The sequence below is a fragment of the Pogoniulus pusillus genome, chromosome 6 (genome assembly GCF_015220805.1).
Source record: "Pogoniulus pusillus isolate bPogPus1 chromosome 6, bPogPus1.pri, whole genome shotgun sequence".
Classification (NCBI taxonomy): domain Eukaryota; kingdom Metazoa; phylum Chordata; class Aves; order Piciformes; family Lybiidae; genus Pogoniulus; species Pogoniulus pusillus.
Genome location: NC_087269.1, coordinates 15,248,786 through 15,273,589, shown reverse-complemented (window position 1 = coordinate 15,273,589; position 24,804 = coordinate 15,248,786). Strand labels below are relative to the sequence as shown.

General features: G+C 59.1%; 5 protein-coding genes across 7 annotated transcripts; 1 reads left to right on the top strand and 4 right to left on the bottom strand.

The window, feature by feature from the left end:
- Window positions 1-43: 43 nt before the first annotated feature.
- PI4K2A (phosphatidylinositol 4-kinase type 2 alpha) lies at window positions 44-7,526 on the bottom strand. The gene is made up of 9 exons (XM_064144589.1): window positions 6,820-7,526; window positions 4,204-4,404; window positions 3,815-3,946; window positions 3,580-3,733; window positions 2,937-2,998; window positions 2,399-2,498; window positions 2,023-2,156; window positions 1,699-1,758; window positions 44-1,555 (listed from the first exon to the last, which is right to left on the bottom strand). Exons 1-9 carry the CDS (start codon window positions 7,222-7,224, stop codon window positions 1,394-1,396), a joined length of 1,410 nt encoding a protein of 469 aa, XP_064000659.1. The 5' UTR covers window positions 7,225-7,526; the 3' UTR covers window positions 44-1,393.
- Window positions 7,527-7,699: 173 nt separating this feature from the next.
- On the top strand, window positions 7,700-11,494 carry MORN4 (MORN repeat containing 4). 2 transcript variants are annotated; one of them, XM_064144592.1, is made up of 5 exons: window positions 7,700-7,804; window positions 9,544-9,641; window positions 9,773-9,887; window positions 9,975-10,084; window positions 10,244-11,494. In XM_064144592.1, exons 2-5 carry the CDS (start codon window positions 9,575-9,577, stop codon window positions 10,390-10,392), a joined length of 441 nt encoding a protein of 146 aa, XP_064000662.1. In that variant the 5' UTR covers window positions 7,700-7,804; window positions 9,544-9,574; the 3' UTR covers window positions 10,393-11,494. The 2 variants fall into 2 exon arrangements, with proteins under 2 accessions (XP_064000662.1, XP_064000663.1); XM_064144593.1 differs by lacking the exon at window positions 7,700-7,804 and adding an exon at window positions 8,149-8,187.
- A 79-nt stretch (window positions 11,495-11,573) lies between these two features.
- HOGA1 (4-hydroxy-2-oxoglutarate aldolase 1) lies at window positions 11,574-15,345 on the bottom strand. The gene is made up of 7 exons (XM_064144590.1): window positions 15,117-15,345; window positions 13,484-13,612; window positions 13,280-13,407; window positions 13,032-13,166; window positions 12,760-12,856; window positions 12,452-12,585; window positions 11,574-12,015 (listed from the first exon to the last, which is right to left on the bottom strand). Exons 1-7 carry the CDS (start codon window positions 15,343-15,345, stop codon window positions 11,866-11,868), a joined length of 1,002 nt encoding a protein of 333 aa, XP_064000660.1. The 3' UTR covers window positions 11,574-11,865.
- Window positions 15,346-16,254: 909 nt separating this feature from the next.
- ANKRD2 (ankyrin repeat domain 2) lies at window positions 16,255-18,640 on the bottom strand. Its single transcript, XM_064145610.1, has 9 exons — window positions 18,569-18,640; window positions 18,098-18,211; window positions 17,856-18,017; window positions 17,573-17,680; window positions 17,346-17,444; window positions 17,031-17,129; window positions 16,814-16,912; window positions 16,448-16,546; window positions 16,255-16,359 (listed from the first exon to the last, which is right to left on the bottom strand). Exons 1-9 carry the CDS (start codon window positions 18,638-18,640, stop codon window positions 16,255-16,257), a joined length of 957 nt encoding a protein of 318 aa, XP_064001680.1.
- Window positions 18,641-19,972: 1,332 nt separating this feature from the next.
- Window positions 19,973-24,758, bottom strand: UBTD1 (ubiquitin domain containing 1). Of its 2 annotated transcripts, none has more exons than XM_064144587.1 (3): window positions 24,571-24,758; window positions 21,015-21,242; window positions 19,973-20,776 (listed from the first exon to the last, which is right to left on the bottom strand). In XM_064144587.1, exons 1-3 carry the CDS (start codon window positions 24,635-24,637, stop codon window positions 20,391-20,393), a joined length of 681 nt encoding a protein of 226 aa, XP_064000657.1. In that variant the 5' UTR covers window positions 24,638-24,758; the 3' UTR covers window positions 19,973-20,390. The 2 variants fall into 2 exon arrangements, with proteins under 2 accessions (XP_064000657.1, XP_064000658.1); XM_064144588.1 differs by lacking the exon at window positions 24,571-24,758 and adding an exon at window positions 22,376-22,473.
- Window positions 24,759-24,804: the final 46 nt, after the last annotated feature.

Here is a 24,804-nt window from a genome sequence, read left to right as displayed (position 1 = left end):
CACAGAGGCAGGCAGCTGAAGGGCAGCTCTGTTACTCAGACAATTGCATGGTTTAAATACATTACATATATTTCTACAGTGCATTAGAACAATACATTTTGAGTCGATCAGAGCTTAGCTGGGCCTGATCAGGGAGCTGGGGTCTCACTCTACCCTCCCAGTGCTGAGCCCCTCACATACACAGGAGATAAAGGAGGCGCTCTCCCATCCCAGCCTCAAGCAGCAGAGCTCCAACCCCCCCCAAGATAGGCTAACAGGACAGTGAGACCCAACATTGACTTCCCCTATCAGCAGGAGAAGCTGCAGCTAGAGGCAAGCAGATGCAGGCAGCAGTCCTGGTACCGTTTCATGAGAGACAAGCTCAGCAGCTTCTGTTCTGGGGAGAGAGGGGCTCCCTACCTTGTCCACTCACAGCAGGCCTGCAGGATTGTCAGCACCCTGCTCCCAACATGCTTCCTACCCATGCAGCAAGAGCCTCTCTGGCCCTTCCCAGACAGCCCCCCTGCCACTTCGATGGGGCCTAGGCACAGACAAGGCTGCCACCATCCTGGCTGCACAGCAGCCAGGGAGCTTGCTACAAGCAGGGTCAAAAGCCAAGCAAGAGCAGCTGTGGAGACCTGGCAGGAGGGATGGACTGTGGCAGCAGAGGGCACTCACACCCACCCTCGGCCCTCTCCAGTTGGGGGGGGTGGAGCCACTAAGCTACAGCCCCTTCCAGAGGCACCTGCTTGTCACAAGGGCAAACTAGCACCATTTTCCCCTTAGTGTCTAGCTGCACTCAAACCAGCCTCATGAGTTGCCCCTTATCTGTTCCCCCTCCTGAAGCCCCCAGCCAAAGAACAGCCGTTCATTGTGGTCCCCACCGCTGCAGCGGGCAGCAGGAACTCCCCCTGAGGAAAGCAGCGTGCACAGGGTTGGGGCAGAGGAGGGACAGTGGAGGAATATAGCACATCCTTGGGGAAGGGGAAGGAGTATAACCTGTTATAGGCTTTCCCAGCAGCTGGTGTGATGGGGAAAGGAGCCAGTGACCGGTGTAAAGGACTGGACGGATCCAGGCCAGGGCAGCCTGCTCATCCCAGCACCAAGCAAGAGTGCTCAGAACGGCATGCAGGCCAAGAGAGGGAAGCAGGGGCAGGGTTCCTGCCATACCATGGCTCCTAGGGGATTCCCATACCTCCCCCAAGATCTGTTCCAAGCAGGGCACTGAGGTCCATTGATGGAGCTGTGGAAGGGCCATGCCCTACCTGCTTGGGTCCTCCAGATCAGCTGCAGGTTCCTCCAGCCACACCTGTTTGCTCAGAAGGTCGAGTCCCAGCCACAGGAGCCAGCAGTGACCTGGCTCCTCTCGCAGTGTTAGTCCAAGGCAGCCAAGCCCTGCCCACAGTTCCCACAGCTACCACCATGTGAAGAAAGGCTTCCGGCTCTGGAAGCTCTGCGTGTAGGACTCGCTAGCAGCACGCTGGTGAGAACGTGCCGTTTCCACAATCACAGGTGGCATCTGAACCAGGTGCAGGGGGCTCTTCCCATCTTTCAGTGCCTGAGTCAGGTTCAGAATCTGCATGGCACAACAGAACAATGCCTGAGCCTGTTCCGCTGAAGTAACAAGGAGCATCCACCTCAGCACCCTTCCAGCTACACAGGCAGGAATGAGACTCTGTGCCATGCCTCACTCATCTGCCTTCCCTACACATGGCTTACCTGTCCTCTCATGACAGCAATCTGCTTGTGAAACTGTCCTCTGTCAAAGCCAGGGTCCTTCTGCAACAGAGAGCAGAGAACACAGTGGGATCCACTTGCTGCAAGATATCCCTCCCTATTCCCCAAGCAAGCCTCCCTTTTTCAGTCCTGCAGGTTTCCTGCTTCTCCCCACACTGAATATTCAGCTTCTCACAGAGGGATGATCCTGCTGTACTCAGGAACTGTCAGGACCTTGGCCACCTTTTTGTCTCCTGCAGAGAACTCTCTAACAACAGCTCCACTTTTCTTCTTCCCAGGCCATCCTCACCTGCTCCCCCAGCTCACCTTGAAGAGCTCATACAGATCTTCCTCCAGATCCTTGACAAAATTGGGGTCTGAGATCTTGGGAAGAATCAGGTCCTTGATCTCTTGTGAAAAGGGAATTTTGGCCTGAGGCAGCCATGCCCAGTAGAATGGATCTGTGGGAGGAAGCAGGAGTCATTAAAGTTGGGAAGGCAAAGGATGGAGCCATATATATGACCCTGAGTGCCAGATCACTTGAGTCTGGGACAAAAGGTCCAGCATCCTCTGCTAAGGCCATTACTCATAGACATGGGTTTGCAGGACCACCCTAGCTTTCTCCTCTCTAACTCTGGAGAATGACATCTGCCCAGAGTTTTATGGCTTGCCAAGGTGCTCTGGCACAGCCTGAGGGTCTCACATGCTCTCCAGGAGTCCGGGTGTTTCAAAGGAAAGGCCAAACCGTTGTCTATAGCAGCCAGCTTGATGATAGGCTCCTTTACCACCACCCAGTCGCTGTCCTGCAAGGAAGGGGAGCATGTCATAAGGAGGCCCTCCTAATAGGAAGAGTCTTTCTCCCACACCTTCAGTTCTGCTGACAGAATCTTCGCACTGGCTAACAGAGAGGCACAGCAGCCTCTCAACTACAGCATGGCCCATACCTTCGAGGAAACACTGTCTGCTTCAGGTGGGAAGGGGACAAAGTTACTGCTTGCCCCCACCAAGGCCTCAACCCAAGGATGCACAGGTCCAGCAACACCAGTTTCTCCCACACAGAGCAGCTGCATTCTCAAAAAGTCCCACTAGGCCAAAAATGACTGATGCAGAGAGCAACTGAATGCCCAAGAGACAAGATCAAGGCCTCCACACCCTCAAAAACCCAAGCCAGCTGGGAAACCCCTGGCCTGCCTGCCAGGACTAGAGCCCCCATGGAGCCCCTTGCCCGAGAAGAGACTCACCCGCACCCCTGCACTGTCCAAGGGACAGTCATACTTGATGAGCCAGTTGTCATTGCCCCGATCTGCAGGGAGATAAAATCAGCCATGTCAGCACCAGGGCCTGTCTGCATCAGACCAAGCAGAAGATTGCTGCTCCTATATGCCAGCAGTGAGATACCAGTTTTAGACTCAAACTCTACCCTAGAGCCCTCAAGCTTGCTGTAGGCCTAGGAAGCCACAACTACGCAACCAGACCTGGAGACAGAGAACTTTGCACATCCCCAGCTCAAAACAGAAAAGTCAGCCTGTAAGTCCCAGAGCACCACCACAACCCTTTTCAGCTTAGCAGATACTCAGAAGCCCAGAATGAGATGGGATATAGGTACTAGACCTCTGGATGTCTCATAGCTGGCAAACTTTCATGCCAGCACTGTGGTGGATCCAGATCTCCCAGAACACAGGCCAGCAGTGAGAGCATGGCCATGGTGGTGCATAGCCACAGCAACTGCACTCTAGTCACAAGCAGCAGTCACCTGGCAGCAACCAAGTGCTGTTGTGAGGAGTTTTGGGTACCAGGAAGAGCTGCCGAGCCCTCATCCCCTTTCCTTTCCTCCAGCTGGCAGGATGTGAAAGAGCAGGCAGAATCACAAGCAGCTGGCCTTACCTGTGTTCCTGATGATGTAGTCCAGCACCACCAGCCGCTCGAATTGCAGCAGCAGCTGCCGGTTAGTGTTCTCTGGGAGGGGCTCAGCTTCAAACTTCCGCAGCCAATAGTCAGCATCCTTGTAGCCTTCCACGAAGAGCTGGAAGGAACCCACCTGAAGCAAGGGGAGGTTGCATTATAGGAGGCTGCAGAGGACAAAGTAGCAATGGGCAGGTGCAGAGGCTGGCAGACCTACCTTGGGTGGCAGACCAATGCGGTTGAAGCGCTGACCAACCTTCGGCACCTTCTCCAGGGCCAGCCTCTTCCCTCGGGACTTCACCCTGTCGATGGCACTGTAGTTAAAGGTCTCGCTGGCCAGATACACCACCTACAAGGATGAAACGCAGGTGTCAGCAGGACCACCTGGCAATCACCACACAACTGGCTGAAAAACCAAAGACAACATTGTCCATGGCTCTGGCCAGTATGAAGATTTCACAGCTTGAGCAGGTGTACAGCAGCCCCAGTCCAGAGCTCTGAACACATCTCCAAAGCCAGCAGTGCCGCAAGACAAAGCACAAACAGAGCTCAGAAGAAGCACACAAAAGCCTCCCCATGAGAAGACCCCAGCAGCTGTCCCCTTACCTTTGTGCGGGGAACAATGTTGAGTTCCAGTTTCTGATCCACCAGGCTGGCACCCGCCTCTGACAAGTAACCCTGGTTAAGGACAAGGCAGTCTCTGCCAAAGCAGCACGGGCAACACAACTTCTGCAGCCACTTGGTCCATTTGGGGTTCAGCTGTCCATAAGGCTCCTCATTCTTGGGCTTGAATACACCAATGATTTTCTGTTAGGAGGAGAGAGAAAGGCTGATCCAAGGCAGCTGGCAGTCAGGACACTCTTTCCCAAGACAGCTAGTGGTGGGGACACTCAGAAACGGGCCCAGAGCAGCCTCTCATGGGAGCAATAACCAGCTCCCAGAAGCAGGCAAGCTATGCAGCTTGTAGGAGGCATGGCAAGGGACCCTTCCCCAGCCAGTGCCACATTCCATGAGTGCAGGGTACTGCCCCAAAACCTTCATACCTGGCTCACACACCTGCAAATTACCCTCCTTGTCTCAGAAGACACCAACCTCAGTCCTATTCCAGTGACTGCTACTGCTACTCACTACACACATGCAGGAGACAGAGAGCAAGAGCAATCCTAACCCTGGCTCCGAAATCCACTGGATGGAGCTGATCCTTACTGACCAGAGAAAACTGGAACAGAAAGCTGAGTGGCTGGAGCACCTGCAACAAGCCTTGAGCTCTATACTGGAGAGGCTAGCTAGAAACAGCAGAATGACAGGTTCTCCAAGTACACTGTGGTCAAGAGTGCACAGGCAGCTCCAAACCAACCACAACCTGGTACCAGCAGCACTCTCAGCCCCTAAGTACAGCCTTAAATATATCACCAAACCAGCACTGCCAAGCCATACAGCTGAAACAAGGGCCTGGGCAGCAGCAAGACCACCCACCCCTGTGGGCCAAGCATCCCAGCTCTGGGCTAGCAGCCTCTGTTGCAGCACACACAACCAGCCCTCCTCCCTCTGGCTGGTGCCAGGCCCAGCGTAAGTGGGTAGCATTTCCCCAAGATGGGCTCCTTCCACAATGTGGAAATAGTATGTGTCTCAGTACCTCAACAGGAAAACCCAGTGGAATCCTGCTCTGCCAGGGGCCAACCCAGGGCAGGCAGAAGCAAGGTTTTGTCCAAAGGAAGAAGGTCGGAGGCAACAGAAGCACTTCAGCCATCACCAGATCACACAGAGGAGCTGGCTTCCCCTAAGAAGGCCATTAGGTAATCCCCTCATCAATCTCATATGAAGGCACACAACTGCCAACATACCCTTGGATTTGAGCCTGCAAGAGGTCTGGCAGCACAGCGCCCTGTAGTCTGTGAAGTCAGACCAGTAGAGCAAGGTCCAGCCAGGCAGGGACAGCACAGCAGTGAAGGTCAGAGGCCTGACAACACAACATTCCCCTCCAGAAAGACCTGTGCTGGGAGTAGCACTGGCAGGGAAAACAAGTCTGTCTGGCACCATCAGCAGGGCAGAGGGAGCCAGGCCAGCCCCAAGCCACAACCAGCACTTTGGCTAAGCAGAGTCACTTGAGCACATCCTACCTGGGACAGCTCAGGCCCTGACATTCTCTGTGAGCACAAGAGAAAAGGTTTCCCCTGATTCCCTTACCCTCTGTCCTAACCTGCTCATCACAGCAATGCACTGCACTCCCTCCCATGCTGGCATTGGGGAGGTTTTGGTGACCCTGAGAAGCAAGCCACAAATCAGACACACACCACATTTGCTGATAGCAGGGTGGTCTGGGGAAACTGCCAGGTGACCCAGACTACAGTACACAGACTTGTGTTCCTCGCACACATCCTCCACCAGCCCTTGCTGAGCTGGAGTCTCCTACAGCCTGGAAGCATTGCCACCCTCAGACAGCTTGTCCAGCTGCCCACTCTCATGACACCATATCTCACATTGGGCAACAGCAGGGGACAGCAGGAGGAAGTGTGTATTGCCCCACAGCCTGACAGCACAGCCAAGACTTGCCTGTCACAGCTACCAGGCCCAACCCAGGGCAAGAAAACTAGGACATAGCAGAGCCAAGCTAGTCCAGTCCCATTTCCCACGAAGCATCCCACAATACAGGCAGTGAAGGAGTCACAGGAAACAGCAGCAACTCCAGTAATTGCTCTGGGTGCTGCAGGTCACAAGACAAGCCACCCTGTGCTATGCACACATCCTGTCAATGGTGTGGAGGCAGCTGCTACACAGCTGAGCCTGCAGATTTCTACAAGGACCAGCTACACGCTTACTTTGCCTCAGTGTGCAGCCACAGAGAAAACATTTCATGGCCCATAAAAACCCTCAGCTCTCAGAGTCAGAGGCCTAGGGCTAGAGTCACTGCAGTCAAGAAATGCTGATGCACAACTTAGGAGAGAGGACGACCCTTCCCTGTCGTGAGGACACGGCAGCCACAGAAGCTGAAGCAGTGCTAGAACACTGCTGTTCCCCACTCCTGCTGATTGTCGCACTGCACTTCTCACCAGAGAAGCCTTAAAGGCGACTCTAGCCGCTCCTCTCAGCGCCCACTGGCCAGCGCCAGCAGTTCCCCGCGGGCGCGCCCTCCTCCTGGCCAGCGCTGCTCGGCCCACAGTCCTCGGGGGGCGACGGGGAGCAGCCAGCCACCCCCGGGGCGAGCACACGGGGCCAGCTCACCCCCTGCGGGTCCTTGACGAAGTAGCTGCCGCTGGAGCCCTGCGAGATGCGCTCGGGGAAGATGCCGCGTTCGCTGGCCAGCTCGGCCCGTCGCACCACCTCGGCGAACTCGGGGTCCTCCGGGAAGTCATTACGCTCTCGCTGCGCCGCCGCCGCTGCCTGGGCCTGTGCCTGCGCTGCCGCCTGGGCCTGCGCCTGGGCCTGCGCTGCTGCCGCCGCCGGGCCCCGGGCCCCGCGCTCTAGCAACGGCTGCCGCTCTCGGTCTCGACCGCCGGGAGAGCCGGGAGGAGAAGGTGGCGGCGGCGGCGGGGCGGCTGGCGGCAGGGTACGTACGGCACCCCCTGGCAGCCCGTAATCGGGGGCCTGCGCCCGCTCCGGCGACACCAGCGGGCTCGTCTCGTCCATCGCGCCCACCCGGCCCCGCCGCGCCGCCCGCGCCCGCCGCTTCCGCTCGCGTCACCGCGCCCTGCTGGCTGCCCCGCCCCACACGCCGAGCCCGGGCCGGGGGCACGGTAACTGTCCGGAGCTGCCACAGCCGTAGAGGCGCATGTAGCGGGCCTGGAGAGTCTCACACCGTCCGGCTGTGAGGGCCAAACGAGTCCGCCGGTCCCACGGCCCCGTCGCGGGGACTTATGGCAGTGCCCCACACAAAGATGCCCGCTGGGGAGTGGCAACGCCCCCCCGCTTCTGCCCTTCGCAAAGATGGCGGCAGGGCGGGCTGGCTGCCACTGTGCCGGACACACCCAGGAAGGGGACCGACTGCCCCACGCAAAGATGGCGACTGGCGAGGACGCGTTGCGAAGCTGACCAATGAACAGGCGCGTTGCTAGTGGTTGTCATGGAAACAGCCAATGGTGGGTGGGTATGGACACTGGCGGCGTGGCAGTGCCCGGCGGGTAGGGGGACTGGCAGGGGTAGTAGCCGTGCCACCGCCCCTCAGCGGGACACCGGTGGGGAGTGGTGCGGGCAGCGAGCGCCGAGCCAGGTGAGCGCGGGCAGTGGGTCCCTGCGCCGCCCGGTCCGGCCTGCCTGCACCGCCCCTAGTCAGCCAACCGGCCCCCGGGCCTGCGGGCATCGCCACGCGTGTCCCATTGGGGCGGGTGTGACCGCCGCTGGGTGCATGGACTTGGAGCATGCATGTATCAGCCGTGTGTGCATGGACACAGCGGGGCGTGGGTGCATCAGTCGTGGGTGCATGGATCCGGTGGAGCGTGCATGGACACAGTGGGATGTGGGTGCATCAGCCGTGGGTGAATGGACATCGTAGGGTGTCCCCGTGGGTGCATGAACACAGCGAGTTGTGCGTAACCGTGGCTGTAGACAGCATCTCTGGGCACGCTACCCCGATGCAGTGTGCATACGTCCCCGGTAAGTGTGTGGCCCGGGCAGGGTGTGTATGCGTTGCCCAGTGGCATGTGGCCCAGCTGGGACTTGCGTGGCCCGCTGTTCGTGGCTCCAGCCTGTGGCTGTGTGGCTAAGCAGATCGTGGTCTTAGGGTGGAGGTGCGCTCAGCTCAGGCTGTGCTGTGTGCACCTCTGTGCACAGCGTGGCTCTGCTGTCAGTGGGGGGACATCCAGCTGCTGCCCATGCTGGGTTGCTTACAGAACCAATCCTGCCCGTCCCTCAGATGAAGTTTCATGTCCAGGCACAGTGTGCTAGTGGAGGGACCCCTCCCTTCCTCGAGTGTTAGCAGTCCTTGGCAGCAACCTCTTCTACTGGCACTGCTGGAGGGATCCCCAGAAGTCCTAGGCAGGTTGCAGGCTGGAACCTGGCTCTGAGTTCCTGGTCTCTACCATCAGCAGAGAGCGTTGTTCAGTCATTGTTTGGCTTGGCTAGGGGCATTTCTTCTCTGGACACAATGCCCTTGCCAATTCCTTGTGGTGTGGCCAGGTTCAGCATCTGTCTGGTTAGCATGTCTCGGCACTCATCTTTCCAGAGAGGCAGGCTTGTGTGAGTAGCAGTACTCTCTCTGGAAGGGCAGTGTCACAGGCACTGAGCTGTTTCAGGAAACCCTGGAGAGGCAGTGACCAGCCCAGCCACAGCACTATCTCCATGCTGATGCCTTCCTCTGTGTGCTGGGGAGAGCTCAGGGGGGTGTGCAGGGCTCTGGGGGACACCTGCTGTATCAACAGGCAAGTTTGAAAACCCCCAGTAGTTGAAGCAAGGCCCTGGAGCCCCAGGGTCTTCTGTCCCTCTTAGGAGTGGCCAGTCCATCCCTGTGGAGTGAGCCTGGTCTGCCCATCCTCGACGACAGAGCTGAAGACTCTGCTCTCTCCCATGAAAAGCAAGCGTCTTCTCTCCAAAATTTCTGTTTCCTTGTGGGTCTGCCCTAGTGGAGCTGAGGGTGGGCACTGGCCTGAGTCTACCATGGTGCCAGACTCCTCGAGTCCTGTCATGGAAGTGTGCTGGAGGCAGGAGGCAGCCAGCTCCTGCCATGCTCATCTGCCTGCCTCTCGCTCACATTTCCTGGGGCTGTGACCCATGGGCTCACATCACTCAGAGCCCTACAGCAGGACGTGCAGCAACTCGAGCCCAGCAGCTGGGGTTTCAAGGACAGGGCTGGACAAATGTGCTCCTGAGGTCACCTCATCTGTGGCATGCAGTAGCATAGCTGTCTCCAAGGCAAATACATGCCCTTCTAAGAGCTGAGGGGACTTCGATCCTCTGGGCAACCCAGGCTGTTACCCTCACCCAGCAGTCACCCTCCACATCTCTGTCTGCCAGCTCTTGCCCTGTGCTGACGGAGACTGTCGCCATGACGCTCACCAAAGGCTCCTTCACCTACTCCAACGGGGAGGAGTACCGCGGCGAGTGGAAGGAAGGTGAGACAGGACAGGAAGGGATGGTGCTGCTGGTGCTCAGGGCCAAGCAGCACCACATCCCCGTCCAGCGCCGTGCCAGGGTAGTACCTGCCTCCATCGGTCCAGTGCTGTCCGTTTCTGCCCTTGCCTAGGTCGCAGGCACGGCGTTGGGCAGCTGACATTTGCTGATGGCACCACTTACGTGGGGCACTTTGAGAACGGGCTTTTCCACGGCTGTGGTGTGCTTACCTTCTCCGATGGCTCCAGGTGAGTGTGGCACTCCTGTACAAACCCTCCCAGGCATCCCCACTTGCTGCAGGGGGGGTTGCTGCCTCAGAGCTTCCTCCCACGCAGGTACGAGGGGGAGTTTGTGCAGGGCAAGTTCAACGGTGTAGGCGTGTTCACTCGCTGCGACAACATGACCTTCGAGGGCGAGTTCAAAGGCGGGCGTGTGTATGGCTTTGGTGAGTGCCCAGCAGCACGGTGCGGGCAGCCACAGCCCCCTGCGGCTCCAACCCAGCGTGACCCCATCAAGCACCTCCTGCTCTGGCCCTCCAGCCCTGTTGGGTGCTGCTCCCTGCTCCCCTGCTCCTTCACTCTTAGCCCTTCTCTTTCCTCTTCAGGTCTCTTGACCTTCCCGGATGGCTCCCACGGGGTGCCCCGCAACGAGGGCTTCTTTGAGAACAACAAGCTGTTGCGGCGGGAGAAGTGCCCAGCCATCATCCAGAGGGCCCAGGGTGCCTCCAAGTCTGCCCACAACCTGACAGCGTGACGGTGTCTCGTGTCCCCTCCTGTCGTGGCAGTCACTGGGTACTGGCTGGCCCTGCCATCCTCAGAGAAGGGATGTGGCACTGCTGTGTGCCCCCCTTCCCTCCCTCCTTACCACGTTCCCCCTGCCAAAACTGCCCCTACTGGGGGGGACAGGGCCTTCTGCCCTCCACTCAAGTGCCCCGGGGCAGCCATGGTGCCTTCTCTCTCTGGTTATAGCCCTGGCACCTGCTGGAGCAGTGAGGGAACAGTGTGGCCAGGGCTTGGCCCCTCTGCCCCTCAGGAAGGCTGTGGACCACCAGCGCTGCTAGCCTGCTGCAGAGGATGGAGCAGGGGTGTAGGGACTGGGGCTGGGCCCTGGCCCCACTGTCAGGATGCCTTGGCTAGGAGCTGCTGGCTGGACCACATGCCCATGGAGGGGCAACTCCTGGCCCTTTTGGCTACCCTGGTCCAAGGTAGGGTGGCGACCTCAGGCACCCTGTGGCCTGCACCTTCAGCTCTGCATGATTGGCCAGACCCCCATATTTCCTGGACAGGGTAGCATTGTGCCTCAAGCCTGCTCTTGAAGCCAGCTGATGGGCTGTGTTCCTCTCATCCTTGTGCCAATGCCATCCATCTTCTGCCTCGGGGACAACTGCAGCAGTATTCCAACCAAGGGAAACCAGGGGATGCCCAGCCTGACCCTTGTCTGCTGCACACTGAGGGAAAGCATGAAGGATGGCAGGCAAGGAGCAGGGTTGGCTGGCTGGAGTCTGGGATGAGGGGCATGAGCAGGGCTGTGGGAGATGCCAGGGCTGGGGCAGGGAGCCTGAGCGGGGCAGGGGGCCTGAGCAGGGCAGGCATGGATAGGGGAGTGGCAAGGGACAGGAGCCACACAGCTCTTTGCCCCCTGCACGTGTCCTTCAATCTGCCCTGTGTGCCCACGTTCAGCCTAGTGTGGGCTGGCTGGCTGCAGCATGGGGGTCCTGGCAGCCCTCACAGCTCAGTGGTGGGCTACAGGGTGGGCATGTCCCATGTGCCCACACCAGTCCTATCTGTGCCTTGCCATGACCCTGCCTTGTGCTGCCGCCTGCACAGGCCTCAGCTGAGTAAACCACATTGCCAAACGCCTGGGCTATGTCCTTCTTGCTGGGAGCCAGGACTGGGTGGTGCTTGCTTATGTGGGCAGGACTGGAAACACAGAGTAGAGGGCAGCAGGTTTATTGCTGGCTCACAGCATGGGCATCCATCCCTTCCCAGGTGGGGACAGCAGCACCCTGGAAGCTGTTGAAAGTAGCTGTGTGCCCAGGCAAGGGAACACAGGGGTGACAGGGGGATGCTGGATGTCCACCCCACTTGCTCTGCCTAAGGCATCACTGTCCAGCAGGAAGGAGCAAGGTGGGTGGCTTTCTCCTGGCAACATCCCAGTGTTCCTGCCACGTCCCCTATCTCTGGAGTCGCTGGCTCTGGCACCTTTCTATGCTGTAGGAGAAACCCTTCACAACCAGCCATTGGTGCTGAAGGTGCTCCTCAGCTCCTCAACCTGGGCAGGGCTCAGTGGTGCCAGAGGTGTGCGGCAGGGTCCTCCATAGTAGCCAAACCATTCCATGGCCTTCTTCAACCCTGGGATCCCGAAGCGGCGGGTGACCTGCAGGAGGCAGGGTGCGAAGGCATGCCGACTCCATTGAGAGAGCAGCCTGCTACCTGAGCTCCTGTGCCAGCGCCATGTGGGGCTGCAAGGCTGAGCAGGGCGCAGGGTGGCTGCAGCCCCCCCCGAAAAGTATCTGCAGTGGGGTGAGGGACTCTGGGGAGGAGCAGCCCTTTGTCCCATCACTACTTATAAATAGTCAGCAGAGGCTCCTGTGGAGCAGCAGGCAGGCACCCACTGCCAGTAGACATGTGGTTCCTGGCATAGCAGGGATGACATTTCTTTGCTGCCTCCCATCTGGCTCATCTCACCAGCTGGGTGCTGTGCCATTCTGACCCCGTCAGCCCACCCCCAAGGTTCTCCATCCTTTCTTGTTCCACAGTTCTGCCATGGTACAGGAATCCCATCCCGCAAGCCAAGGGTGCCGCCTGCTCACCGCCATGTTGGGCTCAATGAGCCGGTGCTGCAGGTCACGGGCCTCCTGCCAGCAGCCCTCACGGCACAAGTGATCCAGCTGGCACAGTGCATCCCCCAGGACATTGGCAAGGGCACAGACACCCCCAGAGGCACCTGGGGACACCAGAGAAACTTGGCAGCCAACTTGGCACACAGTGCTCAGCTAGCACATCCCAAGCATTGCCACCACCCCTCGCCAGCCTGCCCCCACCCAGCTGCCAGTCCCAGCCAAGTGTCTCCCAAGGCAGGAGCCCATGGCCCCAGCTGAGCAGGGGCAGCAACACCTACCTAGGGCGTAGCTTGCCAGCAGAAAGCTGGCTGATCCTGCCAGCACCTGGAAATCCTCCTGCTGTGTCTTGTGGACCATCAGTCCCATACGGCTAATCTGGGGAGAGACAGGCTGTGCCCTGGGACGGGCATCACCCTGTGTCCCCCCCCCACCATGGGACTCATATGGCATCCCCAGGGGCAGAGAAAGGGCTTTAAGTTTCAGCTTCACATTCCCAACTTGGGGCCATGTTTAGTGGAAGCCAGCCCTGGCAAAACCTTGGTCCACTCACATCTCCACCGCTGTCTTTGATCCCCATGATGTTGGGGTGCTGAGCTAGGATGAAGACAGCCTCCAGGGGCAGGTCCAGGCCTGTGTTGGCAGGGACGCTGTAGAGCACCACGGGGATGGGAGATGCATCAGCGACCTGCAGGAATTCAGGGAAAGCTCAGAAACTGGGGTGGGTTAGATCTGTGAGAGATGCATTCCTCATCCTAGTCTCCTGGCTGGAGTTACCAGCAGGCATTGGGTACAGCTCACCTCTGTGTAGTGCTGGACCAAGGCAGTGCTGGTCATAGCCCCTCGGTAGTAGCAGGGTGTCACAACCAGCGCCACATCGGCCCCTGCCTCTGCCATGCTGACAGTCAGCTTTATAGTAGCCTGGGTGGCTGGGGAGGAGGCAAAGCAGTAAGAAATGACCCAGGGGACACACATGGCCCCTGCACTGCCCATGTGGGCACTCACATTCGCAGCCTGAGCCAGCCAGCAGCAGGCGGTCCTTGGGAAGAGCCTGGCGCACACATCTCACCACGTCCAGCCGCTCAAGAGGTGCCAGGTAGGGGTACTCCCCATTGGAGCCTAGCACCACCAGCCCTGAAACACAAGCATGGGAAAGACATTGCCTGGACACAGAAGAAGGGTGCCTATGGGACAGCCATTCCTGCCCTCTCCACACCTCACTTTCTGGTGGGTATTACACAGCAGGAGCAGCCCAGTGCCCAGTCCCTTGGGCCAGAAGACTCCTGCAAGTACCCCAAAAATCCCTGGGCTCCCTCACAAAGGGCTTATGTGGGTATGTGCCCCCTAGATGGCAGTGCCCACCTTCACTACACTGAGGACTGGTGCTACTGTCCCCGTACTGTGCTGGTTTGATCAGCCTACTGCAGACAGAATGGAGAATTTACCCCCAAGAGGGGTAAAATAACAATGCTCACACAGAATTGGAAGTTAAGTAGAAGTAATACTTACAAAACCAGATGAAAATACAAAATACAACAGGAGGAAAAGGATATATACAACTCAGCAAAGCCCCTGTCCTCCCCAGGACAGACCCAAGACAGGACATGTTCTGCAGCAAGAAATCATCTCTCCCGACAACTAGGGCCTACATTCCACACAGAAAGCCCTAAGAAAGTTAAGAGCACAAAGCAAGAAGCAAGGGAGAAGAGAGCCCTGACTGGAAGGTTGGCTTCTTGTATAGGGAAAATACAGGATAAGGAATGGGATAACAAATTATGTACCTCTGGTACTCTCTAGCCCCTTGGAGGAGCTTTCCTCTCTATGGTTTTACAATACTCTCTAACCTACACCACCTATCCAGGCACCCCAGTGCATGCCATGCCATCCTGTGGACTGAGCATGCCACCTGCCTGCCTCCATCCCCCAAAAAACAACCCACACAACACTGCTAACAAAGCATTAATTGATGCCCACAGCCAGGGTGTGCCACCCTGTCCCCATCTGGGGGACACAGACCCCTTCCTTGTGACCCTGCTAGCACTGAAGACACAAGCAGGCCAGCCCCAGCCCAGTGCTGCTGGGCTCTGCCATGGCATCTTGGGCACGCTGGCAGAGTTCTGCAGCCCATGGCATGCCCTTTCCTGTCTCTGTCCCTGTCCCTGTCCCTGCAGTCAGAGAAGCCCTGGACTCGCAGCCCGATCAGAAGAGAGGAGAACCAGGGCACATCCCTGTGATTTGCAGCCTCTCCCTGAAGCCCCTCTCATCACACACATTTGTCATGAGCAGTCACCAGACACGCATCCTGTTGCTCTGAATCCACATGGATGTGCAGAGGGTAGGCACAAGCCTGCAGCTCTGTGTGGAGGATCTGTGCAAGCCTGAACATGAAGAGTGTGGTTGCAAGCGTATACTGGAGTGTGGTATGGGTGTACCAATGACGCACGTGTGCCTGGGCACTTGTTGTGCAAAGGGCCTTAGCTGGATCATCTGAGGGGCTGCTAGCCCTGGAGCAAAGTCCAGCTGGAGGCTGAACACCCTTGGGAAGCTGGCAGGCTGACAGAGCACTGCTGCACAGCTCCCATGATGGGCAGGGATCTGGCAGGAGTCTGCAGGGAGAGGAGCAGCAGGCAGTGCTTACCTCGGAAGGGGATGCTGGCATAACGGTGCAGGTTTCCCTCCAGCTGGACATAATCCACCTCCTGCATAGGCGAGAAGGGGGTGGCGAGAGGCGGAAAGATGCCCCTGAGGTCGTGTGTGTGTCCGGGTCCCGGGGGGGTGCTGAGCCTCCGACACTGCCCAGAAGCTGCCCAGTGCAAAGCTGCCAGGGCACGCCGGAGGGGTGAGGTGAGGCGGGTGCTGAGTGCCATGGTGGCTGGGTGCTGCTGCCGACTGTGCTGCCCGACCTGCCGACGGGCTGTTAATGTTTGACGGGGCATGTGAGGGACCGGATACTTCGCGGGGCAGACAACATGGAGGGCGGTACCAGGGGAGCTCAGAATGCTCTCTCTCCTCCAGAAGCTGACTGTAGAAGCTCAACATCCCTCCGAGTGAGCCTTGGCCACCTCAAATGTGCTTTCCCTTTTGCTTGACAGTTGTGCCACCCATCCCTCTACCATCTGTCAGGCCGGGCTGCAAGGCCAGGGCGGGACTGGGCATTTCGAGGAACCCTGGGATTGTGGGCAGGGCACACCAGTTCTGGTTGTTGGTGCAAGGTGTCCTGTAAACGGGTGAGTGAAGGCGCTTACAGCTAGAGGGCAACGAGCACTGTCCGTGGCAGAAGTGACCAGGCTTGCAAAGGGGCCACTGTGTCCCCGTGGAATGGCTCCAGCAGGGAATGCAGGAGAGCAAACAGCCGTCCAGCTTTGTAGAGTGGCTGCTGGTTCTCCCCAGCACATCACCAGCCTCCAGCGCAGCATGGACTCGGGTCGAATTCTCTCTTATGTGGTTTCTCTCTCCGAGGCTGTCTAGAGGGGGACTTGAAAGCACTGCAAGCAACCAGGGCTTCCCTGCAGTGGGAAATCCTGCTCTTGGACCACATGACCATGGTGTCACTGAAATTAGAGTTCCTAAGCAAGGAGGCACTTCCACACTGCAGATAACCCAGCTTCCTGGATAACCAGCTACCCCATCTCCACCATCCCTAGTGCAAACCATCCAGCCCCACAGCCCACTGGAGCCAAATGCTGATCTTTGCTGGCATTTATTGATACAGACAAGTCTCAGCTGGATCTTGTTCCTTGGAGCTGAGCCCTGTCCTTAGTGTCTGCCTGACGCTTTCATGCAGGGATCTCCATCTCGACTTGTGGCTGCTCCTTGGTCTCCAATGCCTGGCGTGTGTCCACTTGCCACTGCTGCACCAGATCTGTTGGAGTCTTGCCAGCCTGCAAGAACGGGCAGAGAGGTGCTGATGCTAGGGTTGTACAACATAATGGGGCAGCAAATGGCTTCAGTGCTGGCCCCTTTGATCACCTGGTTCTTGGCCATCATGTCAGCCCCGTGCAGGATCAGCATTTTGATGATCTTGTAGCGACTGAGCCGTGTGGCATCATGCAGTGCTGTGTCACCTTCCTGTGAGAGATACTGCCTGGTCCAATTCTGGGCACAGACAGCCCCTGTCTGTCCCCAGCATTGCTCCTTGGCTCCCCTCACACCCACCTCTCTAGTGGGAGGGTGCCTGCCCCCAGCTCCGGCTGCAACTAACAGCACCCGCAGAGGTGTGCATATGTCTGAGTGTGTCGTGCTGCAGGTGTTGGGGGCCCCCAGAGAGGTCATTCAAGAGAGGGGGTATCAGTGCTCCCCCTCCAGTGCTGGGTGTGTGGCTGACACAGTACTCACCCTATCTGGGGAGTTGATGTCCACACCACAGTGGATGAGGTGCTCCACGATGTCAGGATGCCCAGTCCTGGTGGCCACATGGAGGGGTGTGCTGAGAAGCTTGAGGGGGGAGAAGATAGACACCAGAAGGGATCAGCATCCATTTATGCTGACCCAACACGGGGTCAGCCCTGGCCCTTCAGCACAGTGCCATGCCCCTGGGATCTGCCCAGCACACCTTGTCCTTCAGGTTGAGGTCTGCCCCACGGTCCTGCAGCAGCTTGACAGCATCCAGGTGCCCACCTCGGCAGGCCCAGTGCACGGCAGTGCAGTCCAGCTGAGCACACAGAGCCATGTCACAGCAGGGGACACTTCCACTCTTGTGTGCACCTCCCACCCCAGCCAGTCTCTGTGCCTAGGCTGAGCCAGCAGAGCCATGCCCGCGACCACCTCAGTGACCCTGCTTCAGGGGTGACTGACCCTGCTGTTGCTCCTCTGTGCCAAGCCAGGAGACTCAGACCAGCATGGAGCTGGGGGCAGGATCCAGCCTTACCCGGTCCCTGAAGTCCACGGTGGCTCCGCTGTCCAGCAGCTTACGCAGGATGTCCATGTGTCCCTCCAGTGAGGAGCGGTGCAGGGCTGTGCGGTGGAACTGGGGGAATGAGCTGCTGCATCAGTGGCCAGATCAATCCTGACACAGCCTAGTGCTGAGTCCCAGTCCCTGCCAGCAGGCATGGTGGGGCGTGGCAGCAGGACACAGGGGTGGCCTTGGGAAGCTACCTCATCACATGTGTCTGGGGGGCCACCGTCTGCCAGAAACTTCTCAATGACGCGAATGTTTCCCTGGACAGCAGCTCGCAGGAAGCTCTCCGGCTCCACAGGACCCTCCTGGCAGCAGGGTGGGCTCAGGGCTGGGGCATCGCAGGGGAACAGGCAAGGGGACAACACAGGAGGCCCCCTGCCCTGCTTCCCAGAGAGGTCCCTGGCTGGCAGGGTGACCCACGGGCTGGCCAGTTCCTGTCCCAGCAGCTCCCCTCCCACATCCCAGGACATCCCGACATACAATCTCCAGGGGCTCAGGTAGCGGAGGGGGCTCAGGTGTGGCTGCCCTCTCCTCCCGGCGCTGCCGGCGCTGCTTGCGGAGCTCAATGAGGCGCTGGATGCTGCCCACATCGATGATTTCCCGACGCAGGTCCACTGAGCTTTTCCGTACCCGCTCTTGGCCCTGGGGGGGACAGACAGTGCCCTGTTTGCCTTCTTTGCCCCCAGCTGCCCCATGGCCCCCTGAACCCTGTCCCCTCTCACCTTGATGGCCTCAAGGCCCCGGTTCCTGGGACCACAGTGTTTCTCCTCCTCCAGCTCTGGTGTGCTCATCCGCTCCACGGCTGGTGGCTCCCGTGCCCCATCCCCTTTGAGTCGCTGCATAGGCACAGGGGTGATGCATGATCCTGGTTGGGCATGGAGCAGTCCCACCACCTCCCTCCCAAGCCTGCTGGTGGAGGTGGCTCTAGATATGGCTTGCAGTTTGTTAATGAAATCTATAGGATGTCCAGCAGCCCTGGGGCTTGCGCTTGCCCACCTGCCTTTCATGGCAACCTGGGCACCTGTCTGCTGCTTGGCTCTGCCCCATGGGCAAGAGCTCCCAAGCTGGGAACCTGAGAGACTTGGCCACCTTTCTACATGCCCAGGGACAGCATGGTTGGTGCCAGCCTCCTCTTAACTGAGTCCCTAAGGATAGACATAGTGCCAGGGGGTCCCTCTGCCCCATGGACCCACCTTCTCTTCTTCCTCCTCCTCTGCCAGCTTCTGTTCGATGAGCTCCTTGGCCCGTTCGATGTCCAGCTCCATGTCTGCCAGCAGTGCACAGCCCTTTGTAGGATGTGGTCTTTTCACCACCACAAGCAGAACCCGGACTTGGTTCCCAGTGCTGCCGGCAGCTCCACCGGCTGCACAGCTTTATGCCGCTGGCCCCTCTGTCCCACAGACCAAGGGCACCAACAGCTGTGGCTGCTCCACATGACTGGGGCAGCTTTGTCATGAGCTCACCCTCCTGCTTTCTGGCGGCCCTAGCTCACCTCCTCAGCCCCACACCCTCTTAAAGAGACCCACTTCCCCTCTCTCCAGGCTGCCTGGCACCCCTGTGCTGGGTATGAGGAGCTAGGGCGCATGAAATCTGTGTCAGTCAGTCTGGAGAAGCTGGGAAGAGTGGGAACATGGTCCAGGGTTGCCCCATGTACCCATGCCACCCACTCTGGGCAGCCAGGATGCTCCTTGTGATTCTTACCACCCATCTTCAGGCAAGCAGATGCTGCAGCACCCACTAGTATTGCCCAAGGCTTCCTGGCACCCCAAAGATTCAATGCCCAACACAAAGGAAGGTGATTGGGCTCCCCTAAGCCTCTCAGCCAGCAGCAGGCAGCATTTGATGCTGGGAGCCACAGTACATCTGCACCACTTTGGAGGATGACTTCAGGTGCAGAACGTCCTGAGCAGCCCTGCCAAGATCCTGGTGACTGCCTGGCCTCCTCCACCACACATGAGCAGCCTGGCAGTGGGACCAGCCTCACATGGGGGCCAGCCAGCAGAGTCGGCAGCTATTCCTGGCAGTGGAGACATTGTTCAGACCTTCTGGGATTTGTTCTCCCCTGTTGTAAGATGAGGCCAGCACTGCCCTGTGCTGGGACAGTTAATACACTGGGCACCAGCCCCCAGCACAGGACATGAGGGAAGGACAGATGGTACATGTCACTGTCACCACCCGGGGGAATTCCCAGGGCCACCTTTGGGTGCCCTGTCCCATGAGTGCCACAGCTTCTGGCTGCAGAAAAGCACTGTTTTCACTAGGACAGGCAACAGTGGCCACAAAGGTGGTCCTGGGACCATCCCCTTCTGTGGGCTGCCCCAGCTAGCCCCGTGGCAGACAAGCTGAAACCTCTGGAGGGCAAGCACTTGGAAAGGGAGGTGATGGCCCTGTACTTGCAAACAACCACGACAGTAATGCCAGCTGTGCTGGAGAAGGGTCCAGGTAGGCAAAGATCTAGGGCTGGAAGGGTGGCACTAGGGAACAGAGCTGGGGCACCCATGCTCTTCCCTGCTACCCTGTGCCCATCCCAGCATGGGAGCTGATGTCAGACAGGCAGTGAGTGACAGTCCCCTTAACCTGCTGCAGAGAACAGAGGCATGACGAAAAGGCTTTATTGATAAATACAGACTATGTACAGAGGGGAGACATCACCACCCAGCCCAGCACCCTGGGGCCTCCTGGCCAGGGAAGCTGAAGCCCAGCAGGTCACAGCCTCTCCCTGCCAGCACAACCCACCAGCGGGGCCCTGGCTGTGATAACCACCCCAGAGACATTTGGTCTTGAACCTCCAGAAGGAAATGCAGTTCGTGCCTGTGTGCCAGCCCAAAGGGGCCACTCCAGCAGCACAGCCCCATGCAGACATTCCTGGGGGTCACTTGGATGGAGGGGTCTGCTTTGCAGGAAAGTAAGGGCTGTCCTAGCTTTGTCAAGGCTGAGATGCAGCACAGGGCATCCCCAGAGGTGCCACTGCCCCCTGGCCTGCTGCCCTCTCCCAGCAGCTAGTGCAGGGGTGTCTCAGTTCCTGGACGTCAGGGGCTGGTTGACAATCACTTGCACAACAAAATCCTTCTGGATCTTGGTCTCTTGCAGCCGTGTACGGTCAGTGAGCAGCTTGCCTGAGAAGAACCAGCGCTGCCAGGCCAGGTCGATGCCCTCCTGTGCCTGCAGCTGCTTCTTCAGCTGCCCAATGGTGTCGCTCATGCTGGCATTGAGCCGCAGGTCCTTGCCGGTGGAGAGTCGCACCTTGAGAGCAAACTCCCGTCGGGTGTTTGGCAGGGGCTCCACTGGCTCTGCTGTCATCTCCTCACTTCGCTCCAGGATCAAGTTGACAGGAGGGGCCAAGCAGTAGACAGGCAGTTGGTACCGGTTGCCCAGCTCATCGTAGCACTCTGTGAGGGACCCTGCAGGTAGCAGGATGAGATACTGTCAGTGGGGATGCAATACTGTCAGTGGACATCCCCATGGAGCATGGGGACAGGTCCACCCCAGGCAGTTGCATGGACCAGTTTTGCCCCCCTCGGCAGGGCTCAGCTGCGAGTCTGGCAGCTGGGAACATCTCTCCAGTTTGGACCCCTCCATGTGCCCAGATAAGGGACACTCAGCATCCACCCCACCCACACTCCCAATGCCACCTCTCACCATGAGGCAGGGTGATGCTGGCTCCATCAAGGATGGCCTGGGCCAGGCTGTGATCGTTGGCCTCCACGGCATAGGCAGCTGCCTTCAGAGCATCCCAGATCTCCTTGCGGCCCTCAAAGGCAGGTGCTGTGTCCCAAAACTCATCCCGCTTGCTGCGCAGCTGCCCGTCTGTCATAGGATAGTCGCTCTTCCACTTGGGACGCTCCTTCTTCAGGGGCTCATTGCGACCTGCAGTGAGTAGGACGTTCAGCCAAGGAACAGAGCCCTTGGGCCCTGAGCTCTCCATCTCCCCAGGTTCCTGGGGACCCCTTGCAGTGTGCACTGCAGTGTCTGAGGGGCCATCCTGCCCAGCACAGTCTCCAGTGCTTTTGGGGGCAACATAGCTAAAATTAACCCTGTCCAAGGTCCCACTGGCCTCATAGCAGCTACCCCAAATGACAACACTTGCACCCAGGAAGGGATAAGGGCTCTTGTCCCCATGCTAGGGGGATAAGACCCTGCCCCATGGGGTGGCTGCAGGACCTCAGGTCCCTCTGAGGCAGAGCAATATTTATAGCTTGGGGAATTAGCCAGGAAATAAGCTGGTGAGTTGGAGAGGGAAAGGGATTATGGAGGCTGAACTGCAGTCTTGGCAGAGGACGGAAGAGAAGGCATGATTTCCCTGTTCTCTCTGCCCACCCCAGGGTGACAGAGACCAGCAGCAGGCAAGACAGCATTCCCAGAGCAACAGGGTGGTGAGGGGCACTGCTAGCATGGGGGGGCTGCCAGCCCACAGAAGCCCCAGCAATGGGCCAGACTGAGCTGGCTCTCCATTAAACAGCTCTCAACCATGTCCCCAGAGACCCCCAGCAGCCAGCACTGCCCAGGGGTCTGAGCCACTTCCATGCCAGTTGCACATCACCTCGTCCTCTCTGTCCCAGGCTGCAGCCTTGTGAGAACAGTCCTGTCTCATCAGCCCCACAGTTAGGCTGGAATCGTGAGGCAGGAAGGAGCTGTTGTCACTCCCAGCTGAGCTGGGGACAATGAGTGCCGCCACTCTCCCTGTGGCAGCCAGCCAACACCTTTCCTGCAGGGACAGGACATGGGGGATGTGAAGCCCCAACCAGGCAGGAAGGATGCCTGTGCCTGCACAGTGACCTGCTGTGCAAGGAGATGCCACACATCCCTGCTGTTGGGGACAGCCACCAGTGCCCGCTGCAGGCTGAGCCATGTTCCTCAGGCAGCTTTTCCTGGGCAAGTGTGTGAATGACACAAGGCAATGCATTGTCCCACCCCATCATCCAAGACCAGCAGAGCCAGCACAGCATCCGCTTTCCCAGCAAGCACCCAGCCCAGAGCTGGACACAATGTGTGGCACCCACCTCAGGAATTCCCATGGAGCACAGGAGCTCAGCTGTCCCGGGGCAGAACACTAAGCATCGCTGATGGCAGCATCCTGCCTGCACTCGCAACCCTGGAGGAGTGAGGGCAGCTGGCTGCAGCCAGCACTGTCGATTCAGCAGTCACGGTGCTGGGCAGGGAGGGATTTGCAGCACCACAGGACAGAGCAAGGTCACAGGCAGCACCTGCCCTGGGATGGCAGTGGAGCATTAGCAACCACGGCCAGCCTCCATGTCTCCACAATGCTGTGGCCACCAGGCCAGAGCAAGCATCTTTGCGACTGCAACTGTGATGCACACCAGAGCTCTCAGCTGTCATCCCCTTGGCTCTGCTTGCAGCAAAGCAAAGAGGCTGGCCAGGGAGAGGCAGCAGGTTCAGAGCCATGGGGCCCAGCCACAGCCAGGGAGCAGGGACAGGCTGCGGTCACCCGTACAGGCAGGCATGTCCAGCACCCTTGCCCAGGTAGGTAGAGGCTAAGCCGTATCTATTTATTGCTGCCACCCAGTCAGGCCCCACAGCCTCTTCTAATCACCTCTTGCCACTCTATTCCTGGCTCCTTGTGCAACTCTCCACGGCAGCGCTGCCGGACAGGTCCGGCCACTCACTGCACCCAGACCTGAGCCAACAGGATCTGGCTGGCAGCCCACCTCTATCCTGCCCTGTGCCTGCAGCACCGTCCCCCTACAGTGTCCTGCGGTGGTGACCTCCAGGCAGAAAGCTGTGCCTTGGAGGATCCTCTGCCCAGGGCTTGCTCCTTACCCAGCTGTAGCCCCAGGCAGCCCCAGCTCAGTCCCAGAGAAGATGCCAGCCAGATGGCACACAACATTGCTTCCAGAAGTGCTGGCTGGTCCCCTCTTGGGCCAGGCAGGGTTGAGTTGATCCATGCCACCAGCGTTCCCTGATCCTGCTGGCCACTTTGGGAGCAACAGTGTCACCTACTGCTGGGAGCCCCATCAGGACCCCTCTGCTGGGGTTCGCGGTAAGACCTAGACAGGGCAGGAGCCAGCCAGGCTGCTTGGCAGGACAGAGAACCCCTCCCCGCTGACGGAAGGTTCTTGCGTGCTGGGGCCTGCCAACCTAGGGTAGGGTCCTTGTATTGAGGGCAACTGTACCCTCACTTCATCCCCCACCACATGCTACACGATTCCCATGGGCTGGTGGCACTACACAGGCAAAGGCACCCCAGCAGAAAGGGCAGTCCCACGCTCCCAGGAAGGTATATGCTGCAAGAAAGCAGCAGCCAGGGGCACTGGGGCACCAGAATGGGACTGCGAGCCATCCCAGGAAAGCCTGGCAGGGAGCAAGTAGAGGTGATGGAGACACAGGCTTCACACAGCCAGCTGCTGCCTTGCACAGGACAGAAAAGAGATCCAGACGCTGGGATCCGTCCCCCCGCACAGGCTTCCTGCTCCTCCTCTCCCGCCGCCTACCACCGCTTTACCATAAACAGAGTAATTACCGGCTGCGATTGCATCGGGTGGGGGAGCGAGGGGAAGGCAGGCGTGATTCACTCCGCCGGCCCACGTCCCCTCTGCCTGCCCATCTCCAGCGACCCACCAGGGTACTATACTGGCAGTAACCGGCCAGGGTTTTCGTCTGCTTTTAACTCCGACGAGGTGCAGGGATGTACCAGCATCCCCCCTCCATCCCGCGTCTGGACCCCAGGCAGCTCCCGAACCCCCTGGAGAACGGGGACGCGACTGCCTGCCGAAAGCAGCTCAGTGTACAGGTATCACTGACCCGTGGCAGGGACCCAGCAGTGAACAAGAGGCGGCGCGCAGGGGCACACTTCCGAGTCCCAGCCGGGGACATTCGCCACCCTGAAGAGCCCCAGGGCACCCCCTCCCTAGGAGCTGGGAACCGGCGGGGCTAGGCAGGACGCACCGTGCACTCTGACCTTGCAAACCCCCGAGGGTGCCGAGGCAGGAGCTGTGATGCCTACTCGCTCTCGGGACGACACACCTGACCACACTTCCACGGTGCTTGAGAATCCCTATAAGCAGAACGGCTCCCGGGCGTGTGCAGGAGATCGTCCCCTCTCCGCCCACGGACGGCGCCCCTCCGATGCCACGGTTCCACCCGCGCATGCCACCCTCAGAAGTACATAAGACCTCTGGTGCTCGCGACCCCATCCATGCCCAGGCGGGACAGCCTCGGCGGGCTGGGCCCTGCTCACCTGCTCGCTTGCGGGGGTTCCCGGCGGCGGGCCGCTCCCGGCGCTGCCGCCCCACGCAGCCGCCCATGGCAGGGCTCAACGGCGGCGGTGCTCGGCATGGGGCCGGACCAGCTCCGCGCTGCGCCCGACCACGGGGCCCGGCGCCGTGCAGCCCGGCTCTGAGTGCCGGGGCCAGCCCGCCGCCGGAGACACCCCGCGCCGCGCCCCGCCCCCCCAGGTGTGCATGTGACCGCC

Coding starts and splice junctions, on each gene's coding strand:
- PI4K2A (XM_064144589.1), bottom strand. CDS start 7,224: ATGGACGAGACGAGCCCGCTGGTGTCGCCGGAGCGGGCGCAGGCCCCC. Junction 1,759..2,022: donor ATCTGTATGAGCTCTTCAAG/GTGAGCTGGGGG, acceptor TCTCTGTTGCAG/AAGGACCCTGGCTTTGACAG. Junction 1,556..1,698: donor TTGCTGTCATGAGAGGACAG/GTAAGCCATGTG, acceptor TGTGCCATGCAG/ATTCTGAACCTGACTCAGGC.
- MORN4 (XM_064144592.1), top strand. CDS start 9,575: ATGACGCTCACCAAAGGCTCCTTCACCTACTCCAACGGGGAGGAGTAC. Junction 9,888..9,974: donor ACCTTCTCCGATGGCTCCAG/GTGAGTGTGGCA, acceptor CCTCCCACGCAG/GTACGAGGGGGAGTTTGTGC. Junction 10,085..10,243: donor CGGGCGTGTGTATGGCTTTG/GTGAGTGCCCAG, acceptor TTTCCTCTTCAG/GTCTCTTGACCTTCCCGGAT.
- HOGA1 (XM_064144590.1), bottom strand. CDS start 15,345: ATGGCACTCAGCACCCGCCTCACCTCACCCCTCCGGCGTGCCCTGGCA. Junction 13,167..13,279: donor TGGTCCAGCACTACACAGAG/GTGAGCTGTACC, acceptor GAATTCCTGCAG/GTCGCTGATGCATCTCCCAT. Junction 12,857..13,031: donor TCAAAGACAGCGGTGGAGAT/GTGAGTGGACCA, acceptor GTCTCTCCCCAG/ATTAGCCGTATGGGACTGAT.
- UBTD1 (XM_064144587.1), bottom strand. CDS start 24,637: ATGGGCGGCTGCGTGGGGCGGCAGCGCCGGGAGCGGCCCGCCGCCGGG. Junction 21,243..24,570: donor GAACCCCCGCAAGCGAGCAG/GTGAGCAGGGCC, acceptor TACTCACTGCAG/GTCGCAATGAGCCCCTGAAG. Junction 20,777..21,014: donor CAGCATCACCCTGCCTCATG/GTGAGAGGTGGC, acceptor TGCTACCTGCAG/GGTCCCTCACAGAGTGCTAC.
- ANKRD2 (XM_064145610.1), bottom strand. CDS start 18,640: ATGGAGCTGGACATCGAACGGGCCAAGGAGCTCATCGAACAGAAGCTG. Junction 17,681..17,855: donor TACCTGAGCCCCTGGAGATT/GTATGTCGGGAT, acceptor CCCTGCTGCCAG/GAGGGTCCTGTGGAGCCGGA. Junction 16,913..17,030: donor ACCTCAACCTGAAGGACAAG/GTGTGCTGGGCA, acceptor TCCCCCCTCAAG/CTTCTCAGCACACCCCTCCA.